At 50.9% G+C, this 24,754-nt stretch overlaps 1 protein-coding gene across 5 annotated transcripts in view; it reads left to right on the plus strand.

Moving 5' to 3' along the window:
• Nucleotides 1–519: 519 nt before the first annotated feature.
• Nucleotides 520–24,754, plus strand: part of CRACDL (CRACD like) — a 138,505-nt gene continuing 114,270 nt past the window's right edge. Inside the window, exon 1 of one of the 5 annotated variants that reach the window (XM_021087223.2) lies at nucleotides 520–659. Coding sequence is in view for 1 of the 5 variants with exons in the window: in XM_085016110.1 (XP_084872236.1) it covers nucleotides 14,373–14,401 (29 nt within the window). In the remaining 4 variants the exon portion in view is untranslated. Of the gene's footprint in view, nucleotides 660–995; nucleotides 1,183–1,370; nucleotides 1,639–14,291; nucleotides 14,402–24,754 lie in introns of those variants that run through there. The other 4 variants (XM_021087224.2, XM_085016112.1, XM_085016111.1 and 1 more) reach the window with 4 other exon arrangements.

The following is a 24,754-nucleotide window of genomic DNA, read 5'->3' on the forward strand; positions in this document are numbered from 1 at the left end:
TGGAGAGAGCCCCTTCTAGCGTTCTGCCCTGCTCTGCGGCGGGTAGCGGTACAAACCCGGGCTTCTCCAGTCCCGTGTCCCCAGGGAAAAATCCCCAGACCCACAACCTCAGGATGCGGCACAGACTTGGGGGTGGGGCGACACATAACAGCTCGGACATTCCTGGTGATTCAGATGTCAGGTGTCACTGAAATGTCACTCTGGGACTCTAGCATGAGCTCTTCTAGCCGGCGTGAGGATTTCTTTAGAGTCAGCTGTAACGGCCCCGGTTCCCTGCGGGTCACAGTTCACATGCATCTCCCCCACCCCCCTGCCGGGAAAGTTCGCGGCTCTGGAGGCACGTGCTTGGGACGGGCTGTTCCTGCCACAGGAGGCCAGCATGTTTCCTAAGACGCTCTCCTGTCACGGGTCAGCCCGTCTCCACAGGAAAGAAAGGGGAGCCCGCGAGGCTGAGAAATCGTCAGCAGCCTTTCTTCCCACACTTGCAGTGTCACAACAATGATTCACCCCAAGACAGGGCGGCAGCTTCCCTAATTAGCCCGGAGACGCTCCGGACCCACACGGTTATTTAAAAAAACCAGCAAACTTTTACTTTTATTCAAATGCACAATTCCCACCCGTGGGCAACCGGCTCTTCGAGGAGGATGCGGAGCCCCCAGGTAATGCCGAGGCGAAGGCTGGAGTCGCGGCCGCATCCGCAACCCGGCGAGGGCGCCTTGTCCTCTGGGCCAAAGAGGTCCCCGACGCCCCGCGGCCCCGACAGCGCCGCCGCCCGCCTTCCGCCCGGCGCCGCCCCCGTGAGCTCGCGGCCGACTCAGCGGGGCGGCGGGAGCGGCGCGCCGCTGGGGAGGGAGGTGCGCGCGGCGGGCGAGCGAACCGAGCGGCGTCCGCCCCCGCCGCGCCGGGAGCAGCCGAGCCGAGCCGAGCCGGCGCGCCCGGGCCGGGGAGCGCGCGCCGAGGCCGGGCGAGGGCCGGCGCCCGAGGGTCGTGCCCGCGCCTGCGCCCGCGCCCGCGCCCGGCTCTCGGGCCCGGACCCCGCGGCTGCGAGGCCGGGCGGCCACCTGCTGCGTCCTGTGCCGGCCAGGCGTCCGCGCGGCGTCGGGCGGGGGCCGGAGCCCCGTCGCCCCCACCCCGCCGACCGAGCCTCGGGCGCTTGGCGGAGCCCGCCGCGCTCCCGTGCAGGTACCGGGCCGGGGTTGGTTGCGAGGGCGGGGAAGGGGGGGCATCGAGGGGAGACCGGTGGCGCGGGGATCCAGGTGGGAGCGGCGCCGGGCAGGCCGGCCAGGTGTGTTGGGTCGCCGAGGGCGGGGCGCTGTCGCCAGGTGCTCCTCGGCCCGTGGACGCGACGTCCTTCCCCGGCCGCCTTTCAGGGCAGCTCGGACCCGGGACCCAGACCAGCCGGCTGCGCTCGCACCAGTGGCTGAAGTTTCCCTTTGCTCACTTTGCCGGACTCAACTTTGCGTCGCAAGGTGAAGCCTCGCCATTGATCTTGATCGCGTTCGGAAACGAGGAGAGGGGGAGACCTTCTGCCGGGTTGAAGTTGGCAGTAGACAAAGTGTGCCTTCTAAAGTCGCTAAGGGCCACGGCCGGCACGAGAAAATAGTGGACAGAGTCATTAACCGTTCCCTTCTGCTTCAGGTAATGGTTTATTTCTTATTCAGTTTTGAGGCTTTGATTACAAGCCACCAGTGAGAGAGTCGGGGTGGATCTAAGAAATGTTCAAATTCTTAGTCAGCACATATTTTGTTCAACAGGCAGGGCTTTAATACGAGGCGACAAGTGATCAGAGCTTAAGCGGTTACTCCAGTGTGGTAGTTACCACCTAAGCTTTGGCTTTTGAAATGCAAAGTGAAAAGGAATGCCATCGTTTGGATTGCACTGGCGTAGGTAGTACAGGCGGCACAGGCGGCAGCTGGCTTCGTGTCACTGCTAAATACTTAAGTTTGAGCCAGAAATCCGTCAAGTGGGAGACAAGCTGCTGTGTGATCCTTGTAGAGCCCACCCTGCACCTTCCCAAACTGATATCTTAAAATATCCTGCTCCCTTATTCAAGTCTGCACGCTTCCCTCATTTACATAACAGGCGCACGTGACCCCGGAATAGAATCTGTTTAGACTCCACCTGGAGTGATGGAGCATCATGGTCACACCTTAGGGCCCTTTGAGGTCAGAACATTGCAAGGAAGAAACATATCTAGAGGCAGTAGTGTGGCTTCTGGGGGCCCTGCCTTTGGGGGCCGGTGGGGGAGGATTGAGCCTGGCTAGGTTCCTGGCTCTGGCCCAGTGATGGGCTGAGCCATATTGGAGCCTAAAGCAGAAAGGAAAGTTGGTAATACACATCCTGTCCTTATTTAAAATGGGGATATTTGGTACAGTGTGAGTTTTGTGGTTAGTTTTAATGTTTTAAAACACTTGACAGTAACATTTATCTTTGGAGGGTTTTTTTTTTTTTTTTTGGTAGCCCCTTAAATTTTGTGCCTGGAGCCAGTGCCTCACCCTAGTTCTAGACTTGTCTGTAAGTCAAGTTTCTTGATCTCTCTGAACACCAGTTTCTTTATTTATAAAATCAAAAAAGTGGCTCCTCTGTGGATGTTGCACAGGTCACACACAGCCTCTGGCCACCGGGTGGGACCAGGCACGTGAGGCAAGCTAAAGGGTGGCTGTCCTATTCGGATTGTCATTTGACTTGGTCATCCTGCACTAGTCACCGAATTTTGCTGCGTTGGACTGAGCAGAACAGGAGGGCTGACAGCCAGCTCATGGGGTTAAATGAGAAACTGTGGGTGAAGGCGCCTGGCCCTCCTGGAGGGTAAGTTTTCCAAGACGGCTCAGGGGGCCTGGATTTGCCTTGCCAAGCTTGCTACCACCCACTTTTCTTTTGGAGCTTAGCCGTGAGCCTTGTGCACAGATGCTCATAAATTCTGCTTTTGTTGCACAGAGACCCTGAAGAAGCATTTGAATCTTGAGTCGAGATGTTTCCTGTTTGGGGTCTTTTGCGGAGGGGTGAAGGTCACCAGCCAACAGTGTGGTTTGCAAAGTCCTTTCTAGGTGAACTTCATTTCGTTGCCCCAACCACATGACTTTGGTTCCTTTTGATATTATCTAGTCCTAGGTCATGATTGTGGTGTTCCGAGTCTAATTCAAGTGATTTTATCTCAGTCAGTAGCTGAGAGCAGCTTAGTCCTTAGAGAGTCAGTGTCAGTCTCTCCAGGTCACCCCCTGGGGCCCCTTCTCACCACAGGTGGTCTCTGGGCACCAGGAGAAGGTTGGAGTCACATGGGGTGTGGGGAGAGTGGCCTCTTGCAGTCCTCTGATGAGTTTTGCACACTGAAGATTGGCCGGCCGGGTGTCACTGGGGTGAGCCACAGCTGGGGACCTGGCTCCTGCATCTGACCCCGAGGACCCTAAACCCTGGGTATCCAGTCAGTCCCTGCTGGGCATTGGGGCACCTGCCTGGTTCTTGTGAACAACCCAGGCCACAGTGCCTACTATACGGAGCGGTTCCCAGTGTTTCCAGCAGGAAGCGGGACAGCCCGCCCCCCCACCCCCACCCCCAGCCTCCTAGGGATTTTTCTTCCCCCACCGCCCTTTCTCCTCAAGACAAGGGGAGGGGCTGGGGTTTCTCAGGTTCCTCTCTCCAGGTATAGGAGAAGCTTGGCTCTACCCGCAAGGCAGGAATCTTTCTTAGGTTGTTTCTTCTGTCCTCTGGACATCGTGGCTTAGCGTAAAGCTCTTGATGTAGAAAGGGAACATAAACCTTTTTTTCTCTTAACTCCCCTATCCCTGGGGAAACCAGATGCACCCTGGCGAGGTGGGATGGGGGCGGAGGGGTGGGGGAGCAAGCTGGGGAAATGGACCAGAAGCTTCCTTCCTCTCTCTCCCCCTTCCTCCCCTCATCTTCTGGGCAAGCTGACCTCTGTTATGTGCACTGGACTTTTTTTTTCCTGCTTTTCAGGGCTGCACCTGAGACCTATGGAGATTCCCAGGCTAGGGGCCTAATCAGACCTGCAGCGGTCGACCTACACCACAGCCACAGCAACGCCAGATCCAAGCCCTGTCTGTGACCTATACCACAGCTCACGGCAACACCAGATCCTTAACCCACTGAGCGGGGCCAGGGATCGAACCCACATCCTCATGGATACTAAGCAGTGTCCTTACTGATGAGCCACAATGTGAACTTCCAACACTGCACTTCTTAGTACCTAAAACAGACTGAAAAGCCTGTTGGAGGTCCCAGTCGGGGGGCTGGGAGGGAATGGGGAAAGGGCCGCTTTGAAGTTTAGGTAGGAGGGAGAGAAGAGCTGACTGTCTGCACGCCACCGAGCCCAGCCCAGGAGACCCATGTCGTGTGTGGAGTGTCTTCCCAATGGTCACCCTACCAGAGCCAATGCATAGCACCCTGCTGTGCTGCTGCCTCATCATCAGAACAAACCAGTGTGCTTTGCATTTGCTAAAAGCAGCAGGAAAAAGAAAAGTCCAAGTCATACTTGATTCTTCAGGTCCTTGGGAACTGCTTGGAGAATACACTTAGCCCTCATGAAGCCTCAAGCTGTGCACCCAGGCCCTGGGTTTTGTTCACACTCTGTGAGTGGAAGGCAGAGTGGTCAGCAAAGGCTTCTCAGAGGAGGTGAGACTTTAAGCAACATTAAGGCTTGGCCACGTGGACCCAAGATGAAAGAGAACTCGAAGGAGCTCTTGAATTCCTAGAAACAGAAGCCTGCCCAGGAGTGGCTGTTTGGGGACCACCTGTGACTTGACCCTTCATGGTGTCATGCTCATCCCTGTCCTTGTCAGGGTACCTGTAAACCCTGGTACAAGTAGTGTCATCTGTTCCTAGGACAGCAGGCACGGTCAGCCTTCAGTGTTTTCCCACATTGTGAGTGGACATCAGAGGAATTCTCATCTTATCCTGTTATTCTTAATTATCTGCAACTGGAAAATAATTTCAAACTTTTAAGTCTGATAAATGGTTCTTAAGAGACATTTGTGATTTTAAGGAACTAGCTTAGCATCCTTTGCATTGCTTTAACATGCCATGAGCTCAGGGTCACAAACCAGTAGATGCCAGCAGAGCGCTCAGCAAGTTTTGCAGCAGATTGACGAGAAGTGATCAGATGGGTATGTTGTGGGCACCCAGCCAGGGACACACCCTCATCAGCATTGGCCACTAGCTCTGTGCAGCCACTTCTGTTCCTGTGTGGATCCCAGGTAGGAAGAGCGCACACGTTTTTTTCCTCATGATTAAGGTGTCTGTGAAAATAAATTACAAAAGAGCCTTTTGAAAGATGAAAAGTAGAAAGTTATGTATTTGCTTAAGTGTTTTCCCAGCCCTGGTGTGTGGGACAGGCTTTTGGACATCTGAAGTTTGAGAACTTCCCCTCCCACCTCAGAGGTCCAGGCACTGAACCCTCTGTGGTTTCTGTCCCCAGATTCTCCCATCTCTGGGAGGCAATGTGAGAAGCATGAGCTGTGGTCTGCAAGATGCCCAAGAAACTGCTCCCAGAGGGGCCGTCACGAATAGGGGATGGTAAAATGGCAAAGGTGTTCTGCTTTCTTGAAGCAGGTGATCCAGCTGAGGGGGGCAGTCAGCGCTCTGATTCACTCTGTCACTTAGAGTCCCCGGATCCCCCTAGAATGGGGTAGGGGTTCATGCACGCACATGCACTCGCGCGCACACACACCCTTTGAGATAGTATATCTGCAGAGAAAATGCTTCATTATTTGTAGTTATTATTCTGCCATTATCTTTCTTAAAAGGCAAAAGGGTATTTATTATGATTTCCAATTAGGACTGCCGATAAAGTCACATAAAGCCATCATGGGGCCTTCTGCACCTGGGAAGTGATGGCATTTCAGGAAAATGAGCGAGTCTGCTATACTCGCTAGACTCAGTGAGTCTCCTGAGCAGGTCTGGTGGTAGATGTCCTATGGGAAGTGACCTTGGTGCAATTTAAAGGACACCTCCGGGAGCCAGGGCAGAACACACACACACACACACACACACTCTCTCTCTCTCTCTCTCTCTCTCTCTCTCTCTCTCGTTCTGCTGTCGAGACACAGGGACAGTTCTGCCCTGCCACATCTGCCCTGCTCCCGCTTGGTGAACCTGAGGATCAGCTGTAGATCAGGGGACCAGAATGGTTGGTTACCAGACGGGTAACAGAGTTAGTCAACATCAAGTTCCTGTTGTATCTTTCCTCTCTTGCATGTGAATAGATTGTGAACATTTTGTACCCTTCCAGCAGTTAGTGTATCATGAATATCTGCTGCCCAGCAGTCATGTTCTGGGTACATTTAGTGCCTCAGGAATATCAGGTCTTCCCACCCCTCTGGGTGTTGGAATCACACGTGCTCTCCTTACTGAGTTTTTTTTTTTTTTTTTTTTTTTGTCTTTTTGCCTTTTCGAGGGCCGCTTCCCTCGGCATATGGAGGTTCCCAGATTAGGGGTTGAATTGGAGCTGTAGCCACCAGCCTACACCAGAGCCACAGCAACACGGGATCCGAGCCGCGTCTGTAACCTACACCACAGCTCACGGCAACGCCGGATCCTTAACTCACTGAGCAAGGCCAGGAATCGAACCTGCAACCTCATGGTTCCTAGTCAGATTCGTTAACCACTGTGCCATGAGGGGAATTCCTTTTTTTTTTTTTTTTTTTTTGGTCTTTTTCTCTTTACTGAGTTTTTAATCTGTATTTCATGTATCTAAGGAGAGTCCTTCACTCCCTTTGCTGTCTTCTCTGTATCAGCTGCTCTGAGCCTCTACAAGCTTGTCTGGCTCTTTGGCGCGCTTTGGTCTGCTTGCAGCTCTGGGGCCAGGCACGGCCTTGGAGCCCAGTGGGTGCAGGGACAGGTGTTTTGGGTGTGGGTGTGCTGACCTGGGCCCCTTGAGTTCTCCTCGCGGCTCTGCACCCCCTATAGGAAATGCAGTGAGCTGCTCTGAAGCAGCGTTTCCTGGGGTACCCGCTGACCAAACCAGAAGTTGATACCTAACTCCCATGGCCAGGGCTTCCATCAGTTTGCCTGCTTAATTATTCATCTTTTCTCCCTGCCCCCTCCCGGAGGGGTGGTGGCAGGAACTTTCTCATGGGTCCTTCCGCGTGGAGGATTTGTGACTTAGAAGCTACAGGGCTAACTCTGCCGTTGGAGGCAGGGAGGAGGAGGAGGAGGATGGGGTTTGGTGGTGGGTCAGCCCCACCACTCGACCTGAAGCAGGGGCCTGCACCACCCCACCTGGTGACTCTGTGCCATGGGAGCATTTCCATGGGGATGAAGTTGGCCATGTGCATTTGGACAGTTGCTGGCTGTCAGCTGCATGCTCCACTGGAAATCAGATCTCTAAGTCACCATGTATTAGCATTTTCCAGTGTACTCTTGGGGTGTAGATGGGCACTTAAGAACTCAAAACATCTTGCAGATTTATGTCACTCACTTTCTGGGGCTTAGCTTGTGTCATCTTGCTGCTGTGTGAGCACAGATGGGTCTGGGCCTCCAGGGGTTCTGGGAAGCAAGGCATATCTGGAACCACGTTCTAGAGCCAAAGTAATAACTTCATGGGCCATAGAGCATCCTGGTGTGGGCTCTCTGGGTGGCAGAGGGACTGCTGTAGATAGGACTCCTCCAGGCTGGCAAGCGGGGGGCAGGGGCGGGCCGGAAGGTGGCGAACCTGGCATGGGGCAGGCCTGCCAAGTGTGTGGGGCCCCGCCCAGACTTGTGATCTGGCTCATCGTGGCAGGCTGCTCTTTGGCTGCCCCCTCAGGTGGCCTGAGGCCAGTGCTGTGTAACAGACTGTCTCTTGCGTCCCGCAGACCTGCGGGCAGAACACGAGTGGGTGTCCCAGGAACATTCGGAGGCGGAGCCTTCCAGACTTGCCTGTGCTTTCCCGGTACATATGTGTAGGGATGTGTGCAGAGGTGTGTATTAATACAAAGAGGTTCTGTCTACATTGTTTCTGGGCTCCTTTTCAAAAAGGTTAGCATGCGTTGATTCTCTTTTCCACATTTTTGCATCTTCTCCCTTAGCACCAGCTTTTGTGGCTGCAAGGGAGTTGGTGGTCAGGGTGGCCCCCAGCTCCCTCACCAAACCCCTTATTGGATGGGCATTTACGTGGGTCATCCTCAACCTTTTGCCCAGTAGCACGATGGTGAACATCGTTGTGTACAGAGCTTGCATGTTTGAGTATACAAAATACTAATTTGTCTTTTATATATTTGTATACACACGAATATACTTTTTATAGATTGTATTTTTGTCTGCTTGGTCCCTCCAGAGTCCCATCTCATAGATTTCCTGGGTATAGACAAGCCTCCTCCTCTGCTGTGTCCTCCCCAAAGTCATTTTTTTTTTTCACGCCGAAGTTTTTTTTCCCCACAAGCATCTCGTTCAACAGTGTCTTTAGGCTGTGGCTGTGGCGTAGGCCAGTGGCTACAGCTCCGATTAGACCCCTAGCCTGGGAGCATTCATATGTCGCGGGAGCGGCCCAAGAAATGGCAAAAAGCCAAAAAAAAAAAAAAAAAAGACTACTAACAGTGTCTAGCGTCTGTACTATTCAGGATTTGCTCTGGTTCTGCTCTTAAACAGAAGAGGATTTAATGCAGGAAATTCAGGGAGTTCCTGTGGTGACTCAGCGGAAACGAACTCGAACTCCACTAGTATTCATGAGGATGCAGGTTCCGTCCCTGGCTTGCTCAGTGGGTTGAGGATCCGGTGTTGCCGTGTGCTGTGGTGTAGGTCACAGACGCGGCTTGGATCTGGCGTTGCTGTGGCTGTGGTGTAGGCCAGGAGCGACACACTGACCCTTAGCCTGGGAACCTCCATTTGCTGCAGATGCAGCCCTGAAAAGAAAGAAAGAAAGAAATTCAGGGAAAACCAAGACTCAGATCTTGACCAGACCTGCAGTGCTGACCCCCTGGGCAACCCCGTAGGACTTTGGGCTGGGAGCTGTCTCCTACCCCAGACCCGTGGAAGGTCCCACCTGCTACTTGGTGTCTGTGTTGCTATGGCCAAGGCTCTGGGGCCCCCACCATTACCTGTGGAGAAACCTGATGCCTCCATGGGGGTGCCTGTCAGCAGAAGGCACAGGAAGCTTCCACATGAGGGCCGTGTGATCTGGACAGAGGCTGGGAAGTGTGATCTGGGTTTTCTAGCCTCTAGGAGGCAGTGAGCAAGCCAGGTGGAGTGAACTGTAACTCAGCCCTCTTTTGATTGGGCCGAGATACACTTTTCTCTTTTTTGATTTTTGTACTTTCTGTGTTCTTTTTGATGCAGGCAGAGGGGAGATTCACAGACTTTAGCCCCAGGTTCAGCAGGCCTGGTCCCTGCCACAGAATAAGTTTGTCCTCTCCAGAAAAGGTGGAGATTGTTTCCCTGATAAGGCTTTCATTTCAGTCCCCTTATCCTCAGAGCCATTTATTTATTTATTTGTCTATTTATTTGCTTTTTAGGGCCAGACTTTGAGGCATATGAAAGTTCCCAGGCGAGGGGTCTAATCAGAGCTGCAGCTGCCGGCCTACACCACAGCCACAGCAATGTGTAACCCAAGCAACGTCTGTGACCTACACCACAGCTCAAGGGGCAACGCAGGATCCTTAACTCACTGAGTGAGGCCAGGGATCGATCGAACCTGCATCCTCATGGACACTAGCCAGATTCGTTTCCGCTGCCCCAAAACAGGGATTCCCTCCTCAGAGCCCTTTGACATGAGTCCCAGCTCCTTCCTGCTCTCTCTTAGAGACCAGGTTGGAAGCTTCCCCAGCCTGAGCTTCAAATAGGCAAACAAACAAACACCCCCCCCAACCTATCTATCTATATCTTCTGTCTGTATCTGTCTCGAGGTGAAGCCTTGTACAAGTAGCACCTGCAGACTTGCCTTAAGTACAGAGCACTTATTTGAAAATCAGGCCCTGCTGAGGCCCTCGGGGAAGGCGTTTGGGGATGGTTCTTTCTCTCTTGGGAGAGCCCTGGGCTCTGTTGCCCCTCAGGCGGTGTCCTGCTCACGTGGAGTAGCCCTCAGCTCTCAGGGGAGGAATCAGGAGCGAGCATATGGCTAAGGTAATAGACATTTTTTTTTTTTTTTTCCACGAGCCATAATTGATCAGCAGGCAGTTTGTGAACCATCTTCCCCCGCCTCTTCAGGCAGGCTTTTATGTGTAATTAGTGTGAATTCAGGTATTTGTATAGTTGCAAACTTCCCCTCTGAGTGCTTTCTGTATTTTCAGTTGTTCAAGGAAAGCATTGCAGAGGAAGAGTTACAGGTAAAACTGTGTCCTCAGCAGCCCAGAGCCCACTGGGGCGGGGGGCAGTGGGGGTGGGGGGGAGGCCGAGGTTGGTGACAGTGGGGGAGGGGGGCAGCCACCATCTGGGTTGCATGATCTCTGGACCCTCAGCAGGTCCTCTGCCCATCCTGGTACACGGTCCCCCTTTACTGATGGACTGTTTAGAACAACCCTGATGCGTCCCAGCTCGAAGCTCAGAAGGGCTAGGCAGGATGAGGAGGGAGCCCAGCCCCCTCTAACTGGGACTGGGGGACAGCCCTGAGGGCTGGTCCTTGGAGGGTCCCCCAGGCCACACTTTCAGCATGGCCCATTAAAGGAACCATGGCTTAGAAAAAAGAGAAAGTAATGGTGATTTGCTGTGTCTCAAATGACCTGCCTTAGCTTGCTTGCTTTTGTGCAAGTTTCCAGGCTAGGGGTCAAATGGGAGCTGCAGCTGCCGGCCTACGCCATTGCCATAGCAATGCCAGATCTGACCTACACAGCAGCTCATGGCATCACCAGATCCTTAACACACTGAGCAAGGCCAGGGATCAAACCCGCATCCTCATGGATACTAGTTAGGTTCTTAACCTACTGAGCCACAGCAGGAACACCTGCCTTAGCTTTCTACGGCACCTTCTTTCTATGATTTACACCTAAGAGCTATTTCTTTCTTTAATTTGGGGGTGTGTGCAGTGATTGTGTATTATGAAGTAGGCTGTAATAATTATTTTACCAGCAACAGATGTTTTTCTGTCAGTTTTTCTAACTATGTACCATGAGATTCTGAATTTTGCATGTGTGGCATATTAACACTGGAAGATCCAGGCTGCCCGTTGCATGACGCCTCCCTACCCCCCACCTTGTGCCTTAAATAAATACAAACGTGTGAGTGTGTGTGCGATTCAGAGTCTCTTTCCAGCCTGGATGGGAGGTGAGGTCAGAGCCAATCGCTGTATTCGCTGCCCGTGGACACCTCACATCATTTTGGGTCCTTCATCTGCAGCATCTCCCTTAGTCCTTATGATCACCCTGTGCCTTTGGCAGATAAGGAGACTGAGGCCCAGAGAACTGAAGCAGCTTGGCCAGGGGCCCTCGGCTCCTGTGCAGCAGAGCCGTGGACCCACCTTCATCCTTTTCTCTAAGGAGATGCTTCCCCATGGAGACACACTGTTTGCTTGGTAGCTCACATGCCAGGCACTGCTGGCATCGCTTCACCCCTCACTGCCTTTATCCCTGTATTCCAGAGGAGCAGTCCGAGGTGCAGAGAGCTCACAAGCCTTACCCCAAATCACCAGTACACGGTGGAACAGGGATTTGAACCCAGTGTCCTTTCCATGTTGCTTTTTTTATTTTTTAAGGATTGTACCCATGGCATATGGAAGTTCCCAGGCTAGGAGTTGAATTGAAGCCATAGCTGCTTGCCTACACCACAGCCACAGCAACGCTGGATCCTTAACTCACTGAGCGAGGCCAGGGATCGAACCCACAATCTCATGGATGCTAGTCAGGTTCATTACTGCTGAGCCACAACAGGAACTCCCCCTTGTTGCCTGTTTTTAACCTGTCTCTAGCTGTTAACTTGGAAATGGCAGGATCTGTTCGTAGGACTCCCCCAGGGTTTCGCTTAAGGGGAGTGACCATTCTTGGCAAACTCCTTCCTGTGGTGTACATAAGGCCTGGGGGCCTGGGAAGAGCTCCTTATTCCTGGTCACCTCCCCTCAGAGCTGCCTCCCTGACATCCACCCAGGGCCCGGGTCTCTGGGAACCAGCCCCACCCCCACCCTGCAGCAGCTTCTGCAGGAAAGGGGAGGGGCTTGTAGGGGTTTGGCAGCCCAGGGCAGGGGCTGGGGGCTGGGCTGACCCACATCCACCAGGGAGCCTCTGGACTGTGGAGTGACCTTGGGCTCAGCCTCAGGCACACTTTCCTCATCTCCTCCAGGGTTGTAGTGAGAAGCAAAGGCAGTCATTTGTGTGGAAATGATAGTTACGTTGTAACCAGGGCATAAGTGTGAGTTAGGACCTGTTATTGTAATTAAGCGTTAGTTACCTCTCTCCCCAGTCCTCTCTTTTTAGCTGTATGATTCCATTTATATTAAACTCCAGTGGAGGAAAAATCTAATCTAATCCACAGAGACATAAAACAGATCAGTGGTTACCTGGTCTGAAATGGGGGGTGGAGTGGGCATTAACCGGTTAACTAGGAAGGGTCACATTTAAGACTAATGAAAATGTTCTGTATCCTGATGATGGGGGTGGCGTATCTATCCATTTGTCAAAACTCTTCAAACTGTACACTCACAATGGGTGCATTTTAAGGTATGTAAGTTATATCTCAGAGTTGTTTTTTCAATAATCATTATCTCTGTTTTTTTATGTGAAAACATTCCTAGTTAAAATTTTCTAAGGCCTCCTGACTGGGAGCCCTGGGTGCAGAGTCTGACTCTCCTGTGTGGAAGATGGGACTGGGATGAGCCCCCACGTTTGAGGGTTGTTGTGGACTGATTGGGGTACGAGGGCCTGTGACGTGCCATCTGAGAGAATAAAAACTCAGCTGGTGCACTGAGGGCATCGGTTGGAGCCCCAGGTGGTCGAGCATGCACTGTATCCACATGCTATTGGGCACTTCAGGAACACATGATCCCACTAGCTCTTGGAATAACTGTAGAGTAAAAAATGATGCTCCCTGTTTGGAGGCAAGGAAGCGAAGCTCAGGAGGTGAAAGTGACGAGCCTGTCCCCATCTGGGACATCCAGAAGGGTAGAGAGGAAGGCAGTCACCTGAAGCCCTGAGGTGGGCATGGAGTCTGGAGCTACTGTCCCTGGAATCTTGCCTTGGAGGCCAGTCAGTGGTTGGATGGCTCCAGGGTAGCCACGTCAAGAGTCTCTGACTTCACGGGGTGATCCTAAGTGAACTGCTCGCCATGTGCCCGTGTGATGAGCTGAGGGAGCAGATACTTCCCAGGCATCATCTGTTCTTGTTTCTCCCCAATTCCCGAATAAACACTCTGTTATAGCAACATGATATTACAACAATTCTTTGCTCTTCTCATGGACATATATTGCACAAAGTTGAATTCATTGTCAATCAAAGCGTAATGTCCATCCGAATTCACATCAAGACACAATATTCAGGATGACCTGCACAGTGTTTGGTTTCTTAAAGATCATCGGTTGTTAAAACACCAGAGTTCCTGGTCTTTCTGAGTAGAAGAGACCTTTTGTAACATTGAACAATTAGGGAAACCTTTCTCATGACAGCAGTTATATTTTCAACATATCAGCATATCAATGAAGAAAAAATATATATGAAAAAGTATGAATTTTGAGGCTCATCTTAATGATGTACTTTTATTAATCACATCTCTATAGTTACTGAAAAATAACCTGTGGATGTATGTGACACAGTACTGATGCCATTTCCAGATGATGCATGTACATCAGGGATTCACATATAAAGAACTAAGGATCTGTGTTTGGAGATTTCATATTTGTAGCCTTAAAAAAAAAAAAAAAAAAAAAACCGAGATCCCAGCCCTTTTTGCCCTTTGCTTTTCCCTCCTGGGTGCTTTGCTTGCAATTTCCATAAGTTCCACCAGGGGGTGCCTGGGATCACGATGCTTCTGCAGTGGAGGAAGCATCATACCAGCTATGAGATAAAGTGTAACTTTCTACTTCCAAATGTTTTCTTTTTAGGACAGAAACCTTTCAATTAAAAGAAGACGTATGAGTTAGGAAAAAGAGGTAACCAAACATGAAGACAAATTTAAAAGCTGTCGTAGGCTGGAGATGGAGTTGTAGATGTGGTTGGTGGGATCTCAAGGAGATCACCAGAGGGGAGGGCTTGACTACAGTGAGCCTGTGATTTTCTACCCAGAATGTCTCACTTCACACGGGGGAACCTGGTTGTGCCTTCAGAAGCTGATGGGACACTGCCAGCCTGGTTTGGTGGCTCAGTCGCCAGACAATTGGACAGTCTCTCTGGGTCTGATTGCTCTTTGTTTCTCCAGAAGCCAGATCCTGAACACAGAACTGCCTGGCTTGACTCTTGGACTGGCATTTTTCAACCTGTAGGTTTCTGTGTGTGGTGGCGTCTGGAAAACAGCAGTGACGGTTCTAAATGGAGCTTGGAAAAGCAGCGGTGTTTCGGTGGGTGGACTATTCTCATTCGTTTGCATTTTCTCTTTAGCATTCTCCACAAACTCCTGTCTTTCCTTTTCATTGAGCCTTTTCTGCTTGTTATCAGTACCAGACCTAAACCATGTCACATAATTTAAAGGAGGGTGATCAACAACTTAGAATAGATTTACAAGGAGATCCTGCTGAATAGCATTGAGAACTTTGTCTAGATACTCATGTTGCAACAGAAGAAAGGGTGGGGGAAAAAATGTAATTGTAATGTATACATGTAAGGATAACCTGACCCCCTTGGTGTACAGTGGGAAAATAAAAAAAATTATTAAGAAAAAAAAAAAAAGCTCAGCATATAATTAGCAATGTTTAGACAATTACAGCTATTAAATACTGATATTTTATCAAGCAAAAAAAAAAATAAAGGAGGGTGATCGAATTAAATAGGGCTCTCATGCCTCAATAAGGGGAGGAAGAAAAAAAAAGATGAAGTAGGCTAAATAATCCCCAGATTCCAATTATTAATTACTGCTTAGTTTTCCCTATTTCAGGATTTATTATTAAAAAGCAACCCTCAGGCGTCAGCCACCACACCAGCTTCCGCAGGGCCCGAAGTGTCACAGCCTAGCAGTGCTTTAGGATTAGAAGTACACAGGTTGTTGGAGTTCCCTTCTTGGCACAGCAGAAATGAATCTGACTAGGAACGATGAGGTAGGTTGTGGGTTCAATCCCTGGCCTTGATCAGTGGGTTAAGGATCCAGCGTTGCTGTGAGCTGTGGTGTAGGTTGCAGACACAGCTCAGATCTGATGTTGCTGTGGCTGTGGTGTAGGCCGGCAGCTGCAGCTCTGATTAGACCCCTAGCCTGGGAACCTCTATATGCTGCGGGTGCGACCCTAAAAAAAAAAAAAAGAAAAAGAAAAAGAAATACACAGGTTTGTCTTAGCCGCTTAGGAACCCTCAGTACCCTGGACTCCACTCTTCTACCTGGACTCTAACAGAAGGCTCTGGGACCCTTACAGGCATATCCTTCCCTGAGCAGCCCTGTCTCACAGGCCACTGAGGCCTCCTGTTCACCTGTGGCAGATAGCTGGTTGTCAAGCTAATTTGAATATGAAATACAGAGCCAAGAAAATTAGGCAGAAACCCCTCAAGCAGTTCATCCAGTAGCCTCACTGGTAAAAGTTCACAGCGATTCACTCTATTCCATGCTCCTTCAGTACACATTTTTCAAGGTCCATGGAGCTCAGAGTCTAAACAGCACTGGCATCTGAGAGTAAATGCAGTGAGTGTGACAGTGAGGGCCGCGGGTGGGCCTGGATCCTAGATGTCCTGCCAAGTGTCCAGGGAACCCTGCAGGGCTCATCGTGGGGCAGGGCCGGCTGGCCCAGTAGACACGGGGGGCATGGGGCTGAGGGGCCATAATAGTTTTAGGGGCCCACCAAACATTTTAATTTCTTTTAAAATCAGAAGGAAAACATTAACCTTATTTAGAAAAAGTTTCAATATATAATAATATCTTCATCTTTACACCAGTGCAATTGTAAAATATACTTTAGGATTTTAAAAATTGTTTTGTTTAAAAATTTTTTATTAAAGTATAGTTGATTTACAAAGTCATGCCAATTTCTGCTGTACAGCAAAGTGACCCAGCCAGTATATGTATATTCTTTTTCTCATATTCCATCGTGTTCTAACACAAGAGATTGGATATAGTTCCCTGTGCTGCACAGCAGGACCTCATTGCTTATTCATTCTAAACGTAATAGTTTGCATCTATGAACGCCAAACTCCCAGTCCATCCCACTCACTCAAGATTTTTTTTAAATAGAGGAAGGGGCCGGTGAAGGCAGAAGTGCCTAGAGCCCCGGAATGTCACAGTGCAGCCTGGTTGGGCGTGTGACATGGGGGGGAAGTGTCTGAGCAGAGGCTTAGAGGGGTATGACCCAGGGCAGTAAGGGACTGCTCACTCGGTGACTTGTCTTGCCCATGCCCGGGGCGGGGATGGGGGGGCAAGAATGGGGCTGGGCGAAAAGCAGGGGCCCTGAAAAGACTCCCCTTTGGCCAGAGCACATTCACGGAAGGCAGACAGCCCTTGTTTCGCAGGCTCAGGATCGAGTGCCTGTGTGCCTGCAGCTTCGGCGTCACTGGAAGACAGGTGCTTGGGACTCTTAGGCCCCTCAGAGTCTCAGCTAAACCAGGGAAGCTTGGGTTTCTCAATTATAGGGTGATATTTTTTTTGGTCCCGGTCCCAGCCTGGTGACCTAGAGATGAGATGCCACCTTTGAGTGTGTTTCCTCATCTGTGTGTGGGGCAGCAATGCCGTGAGGTTGGTCATGTCCAGTGCCCTGCCAGGCAAGTGCCCCCAGCCACAGTCAAGTGCTGTTTGGGTCTCCTTTGCTTGTCTGCTCTGGCTTGTCCAGGGCCAAGGAGGTAGACCCCATATCGCCTTGCCTGTGGCCGCCCCAGCCTCCCCTGACTCGGGAGGCCCTGGGGGGACCACAATTTGTATTGAACAAGCTTTGCAGGTGAATCCGCTGTGCGGCCAGGGCTGAGAGTCTTGGCCTCCACCTGAGCATGTCTGGTCTATGGCTGGGCAGATCTGATTTCCAAGACAGGGCTCTCACCTTCCCGCAGGAGGGAGGAGCTCAGGACCTGATCTGGGGAGATTCCAGGCTGGGCTGGCCGGCCCCACGTCCCGTCCTTTCCAAAGAGATACAGATGCTCCTTTGTTCTCAGCCCTGTGCCTGGGCCTCCCTGTCTTCTGGGAGTAGTTTTCTTCCTTTTGGCTTCTCCACACACAGGGTGCACATCTCCAACCTCCTTAACCAGTTTGTCAGGCCACGTGTGCTGCTGCCTAGGGCTCAGCGGTGCCACTGGGGCAGGATGCTGAGTGCAGGCCAGGCTCCTCAGTGTCTCCTGACAGGTGCAGATGTGTGACTGGCTTCCCAGAAAGTAGATGGGACTGAGGCTCCTCTGCAGTATGCACATTCAGTGGGGATTTGTAAAAATTCCTAATACTGTATTTTATTTTCCTATTTTATTTTTCCCTTGAAGTGTGACATATTAGTTTCAGGTGTACACCGTAATGATTCAATATGTGTATACATCGCAAAATGAGTGCAATAACTTTAGTGGCCATCCGCTACCGTACTTGTTTACAAATTTATTTTTGTAACGAGAACTTTTAAGATCTACTCTCTTCTCAACTTTCAAATATGCAGTACAGTATTTGGGGGCAGGGGTGGGGTCAGGAGCGGGGATGGGTGAAGTTGGATTATGGGGGTAGCAGTGGCTGGATCTAGAGGAGTGAACGGCATTTCCACTGGGAGCCGCACCTCCAGGTGGAGGAAGGGTCTGGCATGGGTGGAGGGTCTTGTCTGATCTCAGAAGGCAGAGATGCTTAAGAGTTTAAGAGCTGGGGAAGAAAGCGCTGGCACCCCTTAGTGATCACAGCCCTGGGGGCCCTGCAGGGGTGACCCCTCAGTGAAGGCTTTGGAACCAGCTGTACTTGGCTCCAGGGGTGATGCAGAGACAGCGCCTCCCTGCGGAAGTGTGCACAGCCAGCCTCTGCCCAGCTGACAGGTTGGGAACTGTGATGAGCAGCTAGCTGTTCTACCCATGATGGAATCAAAGCAGGACTACCTTGAGCAGGAGAAAGTTGTGCCGAGGGAGACGCCAGAGAGCAGGTCTGTGAATGCAGATGTTAAGCATGTCCCTGCAAGGGAGGGATCACTATTTTACGTATTTACGTCATTCTCAGGGTAACTTATGGACCTAGTACCGTCCCCAGTCAGAACCTGGGTGGACAGCCTATCAGGCATTAAAACGTATTATAAATTTATAATAATTGCAACCTGTGGAGTTGGGGCTGGGAATTAAAAGTGTATCCTTGGAACAGACCAGAAAGTCTGGACTACAGGAATTAATAGAGTTACTGTGTAACCACTTGGAAAACCATCCAGTTCCTCACGCATGTCACACCCCCAAATATATCCCATGTGGATCACAATTTTAAACATAAAAAGGAAGTCATTAACTTCACTATAGGTAAGAATTTAAGAAATTACGGGATGAGAAACATCTTTTGACATGGGATAGCAGAGGCAGGAGCCACAAGGCCAAAATTGTTCTGTTTGTTCATCAGAGGAATGAAAACTTTAGTATGCTGAAAGGAAAAAATAAAACCCAAACAAAATTTAAAAAATCAGTTGATTAACAGAAAGAAAAAAACTCCTGCCACATGTATAAAAAAACTCTCTTACATAAACAACTCTAATAATTGAGATGAAGAACACTTTTTTTTTTTTTTTTTGCCGTTTCTAGGGCTGCTCTCGCGGCACATGGAGGTTCCCAGGCTAGGGGTCCAATCGGAGCTGTAGCCACCGGCCTACGCCAGAGCCACAGCAACGCGGGATCCTTAACCCACTGAGCAAGGGCAGGGATCGAACCCGCAACTTCATGGTTCCTAGTCGGATTCGTTAACCACTGCGCCACGATGGGAACTCCAGAGATGAAGAACACTTTTTATAAACTTGCCCATAGGAAAGTGGTTGAAGGCTGTGCCTTCGTTATTCCCATAAGGAGAAATAAATGGTGATAAATGGGAGGAAGTCTTAAAGGAACCAAGTAGATGCATGTTAAAATTAGATACTATTTTTTGGGGTATCAAATTAGCAGATTTTTTGGGAGTTGTGTATTGTTTTTGTTTTTGTGAATGATGGTACTTGGTGTGAGTAGAGAAGCATGGCAGAGACTCTCATGCCTTTCAGAGGAGATGCTGCAAGCTTTCTGCCAAAGCAGTTTGGCAGTATGTCCCAAAACTGTAAAAGAATTCATCCCTTCATCCCAATAATTCCACTTCTAGGAATTTTTCCCAAGGAAACAATTAAACCTGCAGTCAGAAGATTTCTCTGCAAGGATGTTCATCACAATGTGGTTTATAAAATTTGGAAGCAATTTAAACACCCAGCAATGGGGTGGGAGTCATTCCTATGACGACTGTGGCCGGACCCTTAGGAGCCTTTCTGATGGGTGCTTCGTCACAGGGGAGCTTCAAGATCTCAGGCTAAATGAAGAAGGCAGGAAGGGTGGGGGGCCAGAGACCAGGGGGAAGGGGAGGGTGTGGAGGGGAGCTGTGGGAAAGAGCTGGAGGCCAGAATGAAGATGGGAGATGAGTTGGGAGAATTGGCCAGTTTTCCTTTTTTCTGAGCAGGTCCTGGGGTGCAGGACTCTCTCTCTTAGGCTCGACTTGGAGAACAGGAATTTGGGGGTGGACTGAACTATAGGCCGTGGTGCTGACACCCAGCCGACTCTCTGCCCTGTGGTCCAGGAGCCACCTGGCCTATCCAGAGGCTTTGCCCTGGGGACTGCGCCCCCTCCTGGCTGCTCACACTCCCCACCCCCACCAGTGACTAGTGTACCCACCCACCCCATCCTCAGTGTGCCTGAGGGATTAGAGTTTAAAACCAAACAAAAAACTCAGTATATACCTTTTTTTATTTTTATTTTTTGGCTGCACCCATGGCATAAAAGTTCCTGGGCCGGATCGAACCTGACTCCTCACAGCAGTGACAACGCTAAATCCTTGACTGCTAGGTCACCAGGGAATGCCTGGAAAAATTTTTATAAGAGGAGTTGTATTCTGTGTATGTATATATATATATATATATATATATATATTTTTTTTTTTTTTTTTTTTTTTTGCTTTTTAGGGCCACATCCATGGTACATGGAAGTTCCCAGGCTGGGGGTCGAATTGGAGCTACAGTTGACGGCCTGCACCACAGCCACAGCAATGCAGGATCCAAGCCATGTCTGTGAACTACACCATAGCTCACGGCAACACCAGATCCTTAATCCACTGAGTGAGGCCAGGGATTGAATCCACAATTTCATGGTTCCTAGTCAGATTCATTTCCACTGTGCCACAGCAGGAACTCCTACAAAAAATTATGTATTATTTATGTGTGTGTGTGTATAGGGAGAAGATTGGAATGAAACATATGTCATTTCTGGTCACTGATAAAATTTTGGGAGATTTAATATTTTTCTATATATTTTTTCTTATAATTGGTATGGATGACTTTTTATTTTTTTTTAAATTTTTTTGTCTTTTTGTCTTTTTCCAGGACTGCACCCATGGCATATGGAAGTTCCCAGGCTAGGCATCTAATCAGAGCTGTAGCCACTGGCCTACGCCACAGCCACAGCAACACGGGATCCGAGCCATGTCTGTGACCTACACCACAGCTCACGGCAACGCCAGATCCTTAACCCACTGAGCAAGGCCAGGGATCGAACCCAAAACCTCACGGTTCTTATTTGGATTCGTTAACCACTGAGCCACGATGGGAACTCCAGGATTACTTTTTAAAAAACAGCTTTATTCACAAATTGCAAATCAACAGTACTTTAATTTTAAAAAAGCAAAAATGAGTTCCCACTGTGGTACAGTAGGTTAAGGATCTGTCATTTCCACAGCTGTGACGTAGGTTGAAGCCTGATCCCTGGCCCAGGAACTTCCCTGTGCTGCAGGTGTGGCCAAAAGAGGGAAAAGAAAGAAAGAAAAAACAATTAAAAAACAGCTTTATTGAGATATAATTGGCATATAATCTGCACACATCTAAAAGTGCACAATTTGGAGTTTCTGTCATGGCTCAGTGGTTAGTGAACCCGAGTAGCATCCATGAGGATTCAGGTTCAATCCCTGGCCTCACTCAGTGGGTTAAGGATCAGACGTTACTGTGAGTTGTGGTGTAGGTTGCAGACTCGGCTTGGATTCCGAGTTGCTGTGGCTCCGGTGTAGGTCGGCGCCTAAGCTCTGATTGGACCTCTAGCGTTGGAACCTCCATATGCCACAGGTGTGGCCCTAAAAAAAATAAAATAATAACGTGCACAATTTGCTAAGTTTGCACATATTTATAAACCTGTGAAACCAACACCACCTCAAGATAAAGAACATCCATCACCCCCAGAAGCACCTCACACCCTTTGTAATCTCTTTTCTCCATCCCCTCTTCCCACTTCTACTCAAGGCACCCACTGGTCCTCTCTGACACTGTTCCTCATTTTACATTCCCTAGAATCTTATATAAATGGAATTGTGCAGTAGATCTTCTCTTGTCCGGCCTCTCTTTCAGCCTGTAATTATTTTGTGATTCATCTGTGTGGTTCTGTGCATTGGTGCTTTATTCCTTTTCATTGCTGAGTAGTTTCCATTTGTGGAGCTAGCACGATTTTCTTACAATCCAATGAATTGTTGTATTTAGGAGAATCCTCATTTTTTTAGGTATACTCTGACATTGGATGGTGTCATGGGAGTTTGGGGCTCCTGTCATCTGGTCTCTGTGGATGTTTGGGGCAGTTTTCTGGGCCTGACCCGGGCCCCGGGTGAGCCCAGGGTAGCACCTGCTCTCATTCACCAAACAAAAGGCTTGGCCAGGGCTTTGAACACTTGGCCTGTGTGTGGTCAGTTTTGAGTCTGGTTCCAAGGAAACGGAGAGCTGGTTAACAGACATTTGAAATTTGCCTGTGTGCTTCCCCTTGGACGGAGTGTTGGAGAGAGCTGTGTTGAAAGAGCTTGACCTCTTGTCACAGACTGGCCTGGAGTGTGTAACTATCACTTATCACACCAACTTGGGCTGTGCTGTTGCCCATCAGTGACAGGGCGCCCTGCCTGGTGTCTGCACAGGGCTGACAGCTGCTTCCCTGCCCTGCAGCCCCCTGTGCAGGGAGGCTCCTCTCTTCAGTGCAGCCCTGGCTCATCACCCTGCTGCTCTTGTCCTTGACATGGACAAAGCCGGCGGCCCCCCTTCTGCTCTCAGGTAATTTTCACAAGGTCCCCCACCTCCACCCCAGGTTAGCACACACCTCGGCTGCTCCTGCAGGAGTCCATATTCTCCCCAGTCCCCAAGGATCCCTGCTCCCTGTGGTCACATCCATGGGCCCTGGTGTCCCCCCATCTCATTCATTCACTGCTCTGTTTACCTCTAGGGTCCTGGCCTGAGCCTCCTGCATGCTCAGGGGTGAGTCCACGGTGATATTCTGCTCTGGGCTCCAAGGAAGGACTTTGGCACCTTGGTTCCACACAGAAGGGGGGCAGCAAGGGGCAGCCCTCTCCCAGCACCTCCTTGTCCCTGAGCTCCCTAAGGTCTGTCATGTGATGTCCTTTTCTTTCTTTATCATCCTGATTAGGGGCCAGATCCAGTTCCTGGGCCAGCCCAAGCAGTGGACACTCCCACCTAGGCTGACCCCCCATTTCTCTACTCTGTGCACCCCAGTGCCAGTTCCTTCACCTGGGCCCCACACGAGGGCAGAGATGTGACTGCTGAGGGTTCCTGGGTCACCTGCTCTTTTTTAAATTTTTAATTCGTATTATTTATATAATTTTTCTTGGCCACCCCACGGCACATGGAGTTTCTGGGCCAGGGATCAGATATGAACTGCAGTTTTGACCTACACCACAGCTGAAACACCTGATCCTTGACCCACTGTGCTGGGAGGGGATCCAACCTGCGTCTCCTACTCTGGACCACACACTCCTTTACCCACTGGGCACCTGCGGACATTGCCCTGAGACAGTCTCGAGATTCATCCTTCCTTCCTTCTTTCTCAGGGGTCTTAATTCCAGGGACGGGGGCCAATTCCAGGAAAAGACGGAACCAGACCGAAGGGCAGGCGGTTCCCTCCCCCGCTGCAGGGGCGCCCCCCGTGCCCTGCCCCTGCGGACCCCCCTGTTTGAGCAGAGACAGGAGCCTGTGTTTTGAAGCCGTGACCTCGGAACCCGATTCCTCGGAGGTGAAGGAGCAGACGACATAGGGCTTCTGTCTCCCTCATAGGGACTCGTTTTTTTAAAGTCTCCTTGGAAGAGGATGGAAACAAACAGCAGGTCTGCCTGGATCGCGTCCAGCCGTGTAATCTTAGAGCCACCGTGGGGGCGGCAGGACGCAGCCTCTGTAACCCGAGGCGGCAGGGGGCGAGGCCTGGGCAACGGTGGCAGTTTTCAGGAAAGCACCTGCGGCCTCAGACCCTGGACCTTCTGTGGTGGTGGGGCCAGAGCTGCGTGGGGGCGGAGGCGGTAGGCAGGCATTGGTGGTAGGCAGGACCCCTCGGCCTCTCCTCCTCCTCATGTGTGCCTCTTCCGCGTGCTTCTACTGCGGCCAGTGCGCAGCCGGGAGCCTTCCCACTGGAGAAGGCTTCCTGCTTCTGTGGGGCTTCCTGCTGCTGCGGTGGAGGCGCTGCCGTGGCCTCTGTAACCAGCCAGGCTGCGCTGTGGTGGGGAGGTGCAGCGGAGGTGCAGGAGAGGCACTTACTGAGCCGAAGGAAGGGCGTTGGGCTCCTTGCCTTTTGCCCCCTTCCCCCAGAGTGTGTCCTGACTTTGATTCGTGGCTCCTGGCCACAGATGGGGCACGTGGACACGCCAGCCATCCCCACATGGGTCAGCGGGTCACCAGGAATGGCACCAGGATAATAGAGCCTGCAGTAGAGACCCTCAGCCTGTTAATAACTGGATGTGGTTATGCTTGTCGAGAAGGCTGGGGCTCAGAGGGTGGGTCTCCCAGGCAGTCCTGCTCCTAAATGGTGGGGTTGGGGTTTGACACCCCTCTCTCAGCACCCTGTCAGGCTTTAAATGTATTCTCCCCTCCACCTTATACCCAGTCACCGCAGGGTCACCTGGCCCCAGGCAGGTGCTTTTTGGAGTGGGGGGCAGGGGCAGGGGGAGGGCGTCCACGTAGCTTATTTAATCCTCCAGGCAGCCCTCCAGTAGGTTTTGTTCTGGTTGTTTATTCTGATTATTGTGAGGCTCAGAGCGTCTGAGTAATTTGCCCAACCGCATACATGAGTCAGGGCCTTTCTGCTGCCGTGGACCTCGCTCTCCATGACTCCTGGGGGCCCAGACCTGCCCTCTGATGGGAGGTGTGGTCCTTAGTTACTAAGGGGCCGGGTGTCCTGTCTCCCAAGTCAGACCTGTGTTTCTTGCATCCAAGCATTTCTGATACCTGCCCCTCCCCTCACTGCCCGCAGGTTCCAGCCTTGAAACTCCCTGTTCCCCAAACACCCCCAGACGTTGGAGGCCTCAGACCTGTGTCCTCTGTCCATGGGCTCCCACAGGTCACTCTTTCTCCTCCCTCACCTCCTGGGTGAAGGTAACTGGTCCCTGTCACCTCTGGCGCTGTAGCCATACCTCCAATACAAGGACAGAAAGGGCTGTCTCAGACTTCTTGGGGGTGAAGACTCTGCTGCGGCCCTGGGAACAGGCAGAAGAATAAGGTGGAATAGGTGTTCAGAAATGATATTGAAGTTAGGTTGAATTGAGCCTTTAGATATAAACTCTCCCTTCTCTTCTGATCTGATGGTTTTTATGTTTGAGA

The sequence above is a fragment of the Sus scrofa genome, chromosome 3 (genome assembly GCF_054392235.1).
Source record: "Sus scrofa isolate SSC_HxYL_T2T_F1_AM1 chromosome 3, Sscrofa_HxYL_maternal_Yorkshire_Landrace_v2.0, whole genome shotgun sequence".
Classification (NCBI taxonomy): Eukaryota; Metazoa; Chordata; class Mammalia; order Artiodactyla; family Suidae; genus Sus; species Sus scrofa.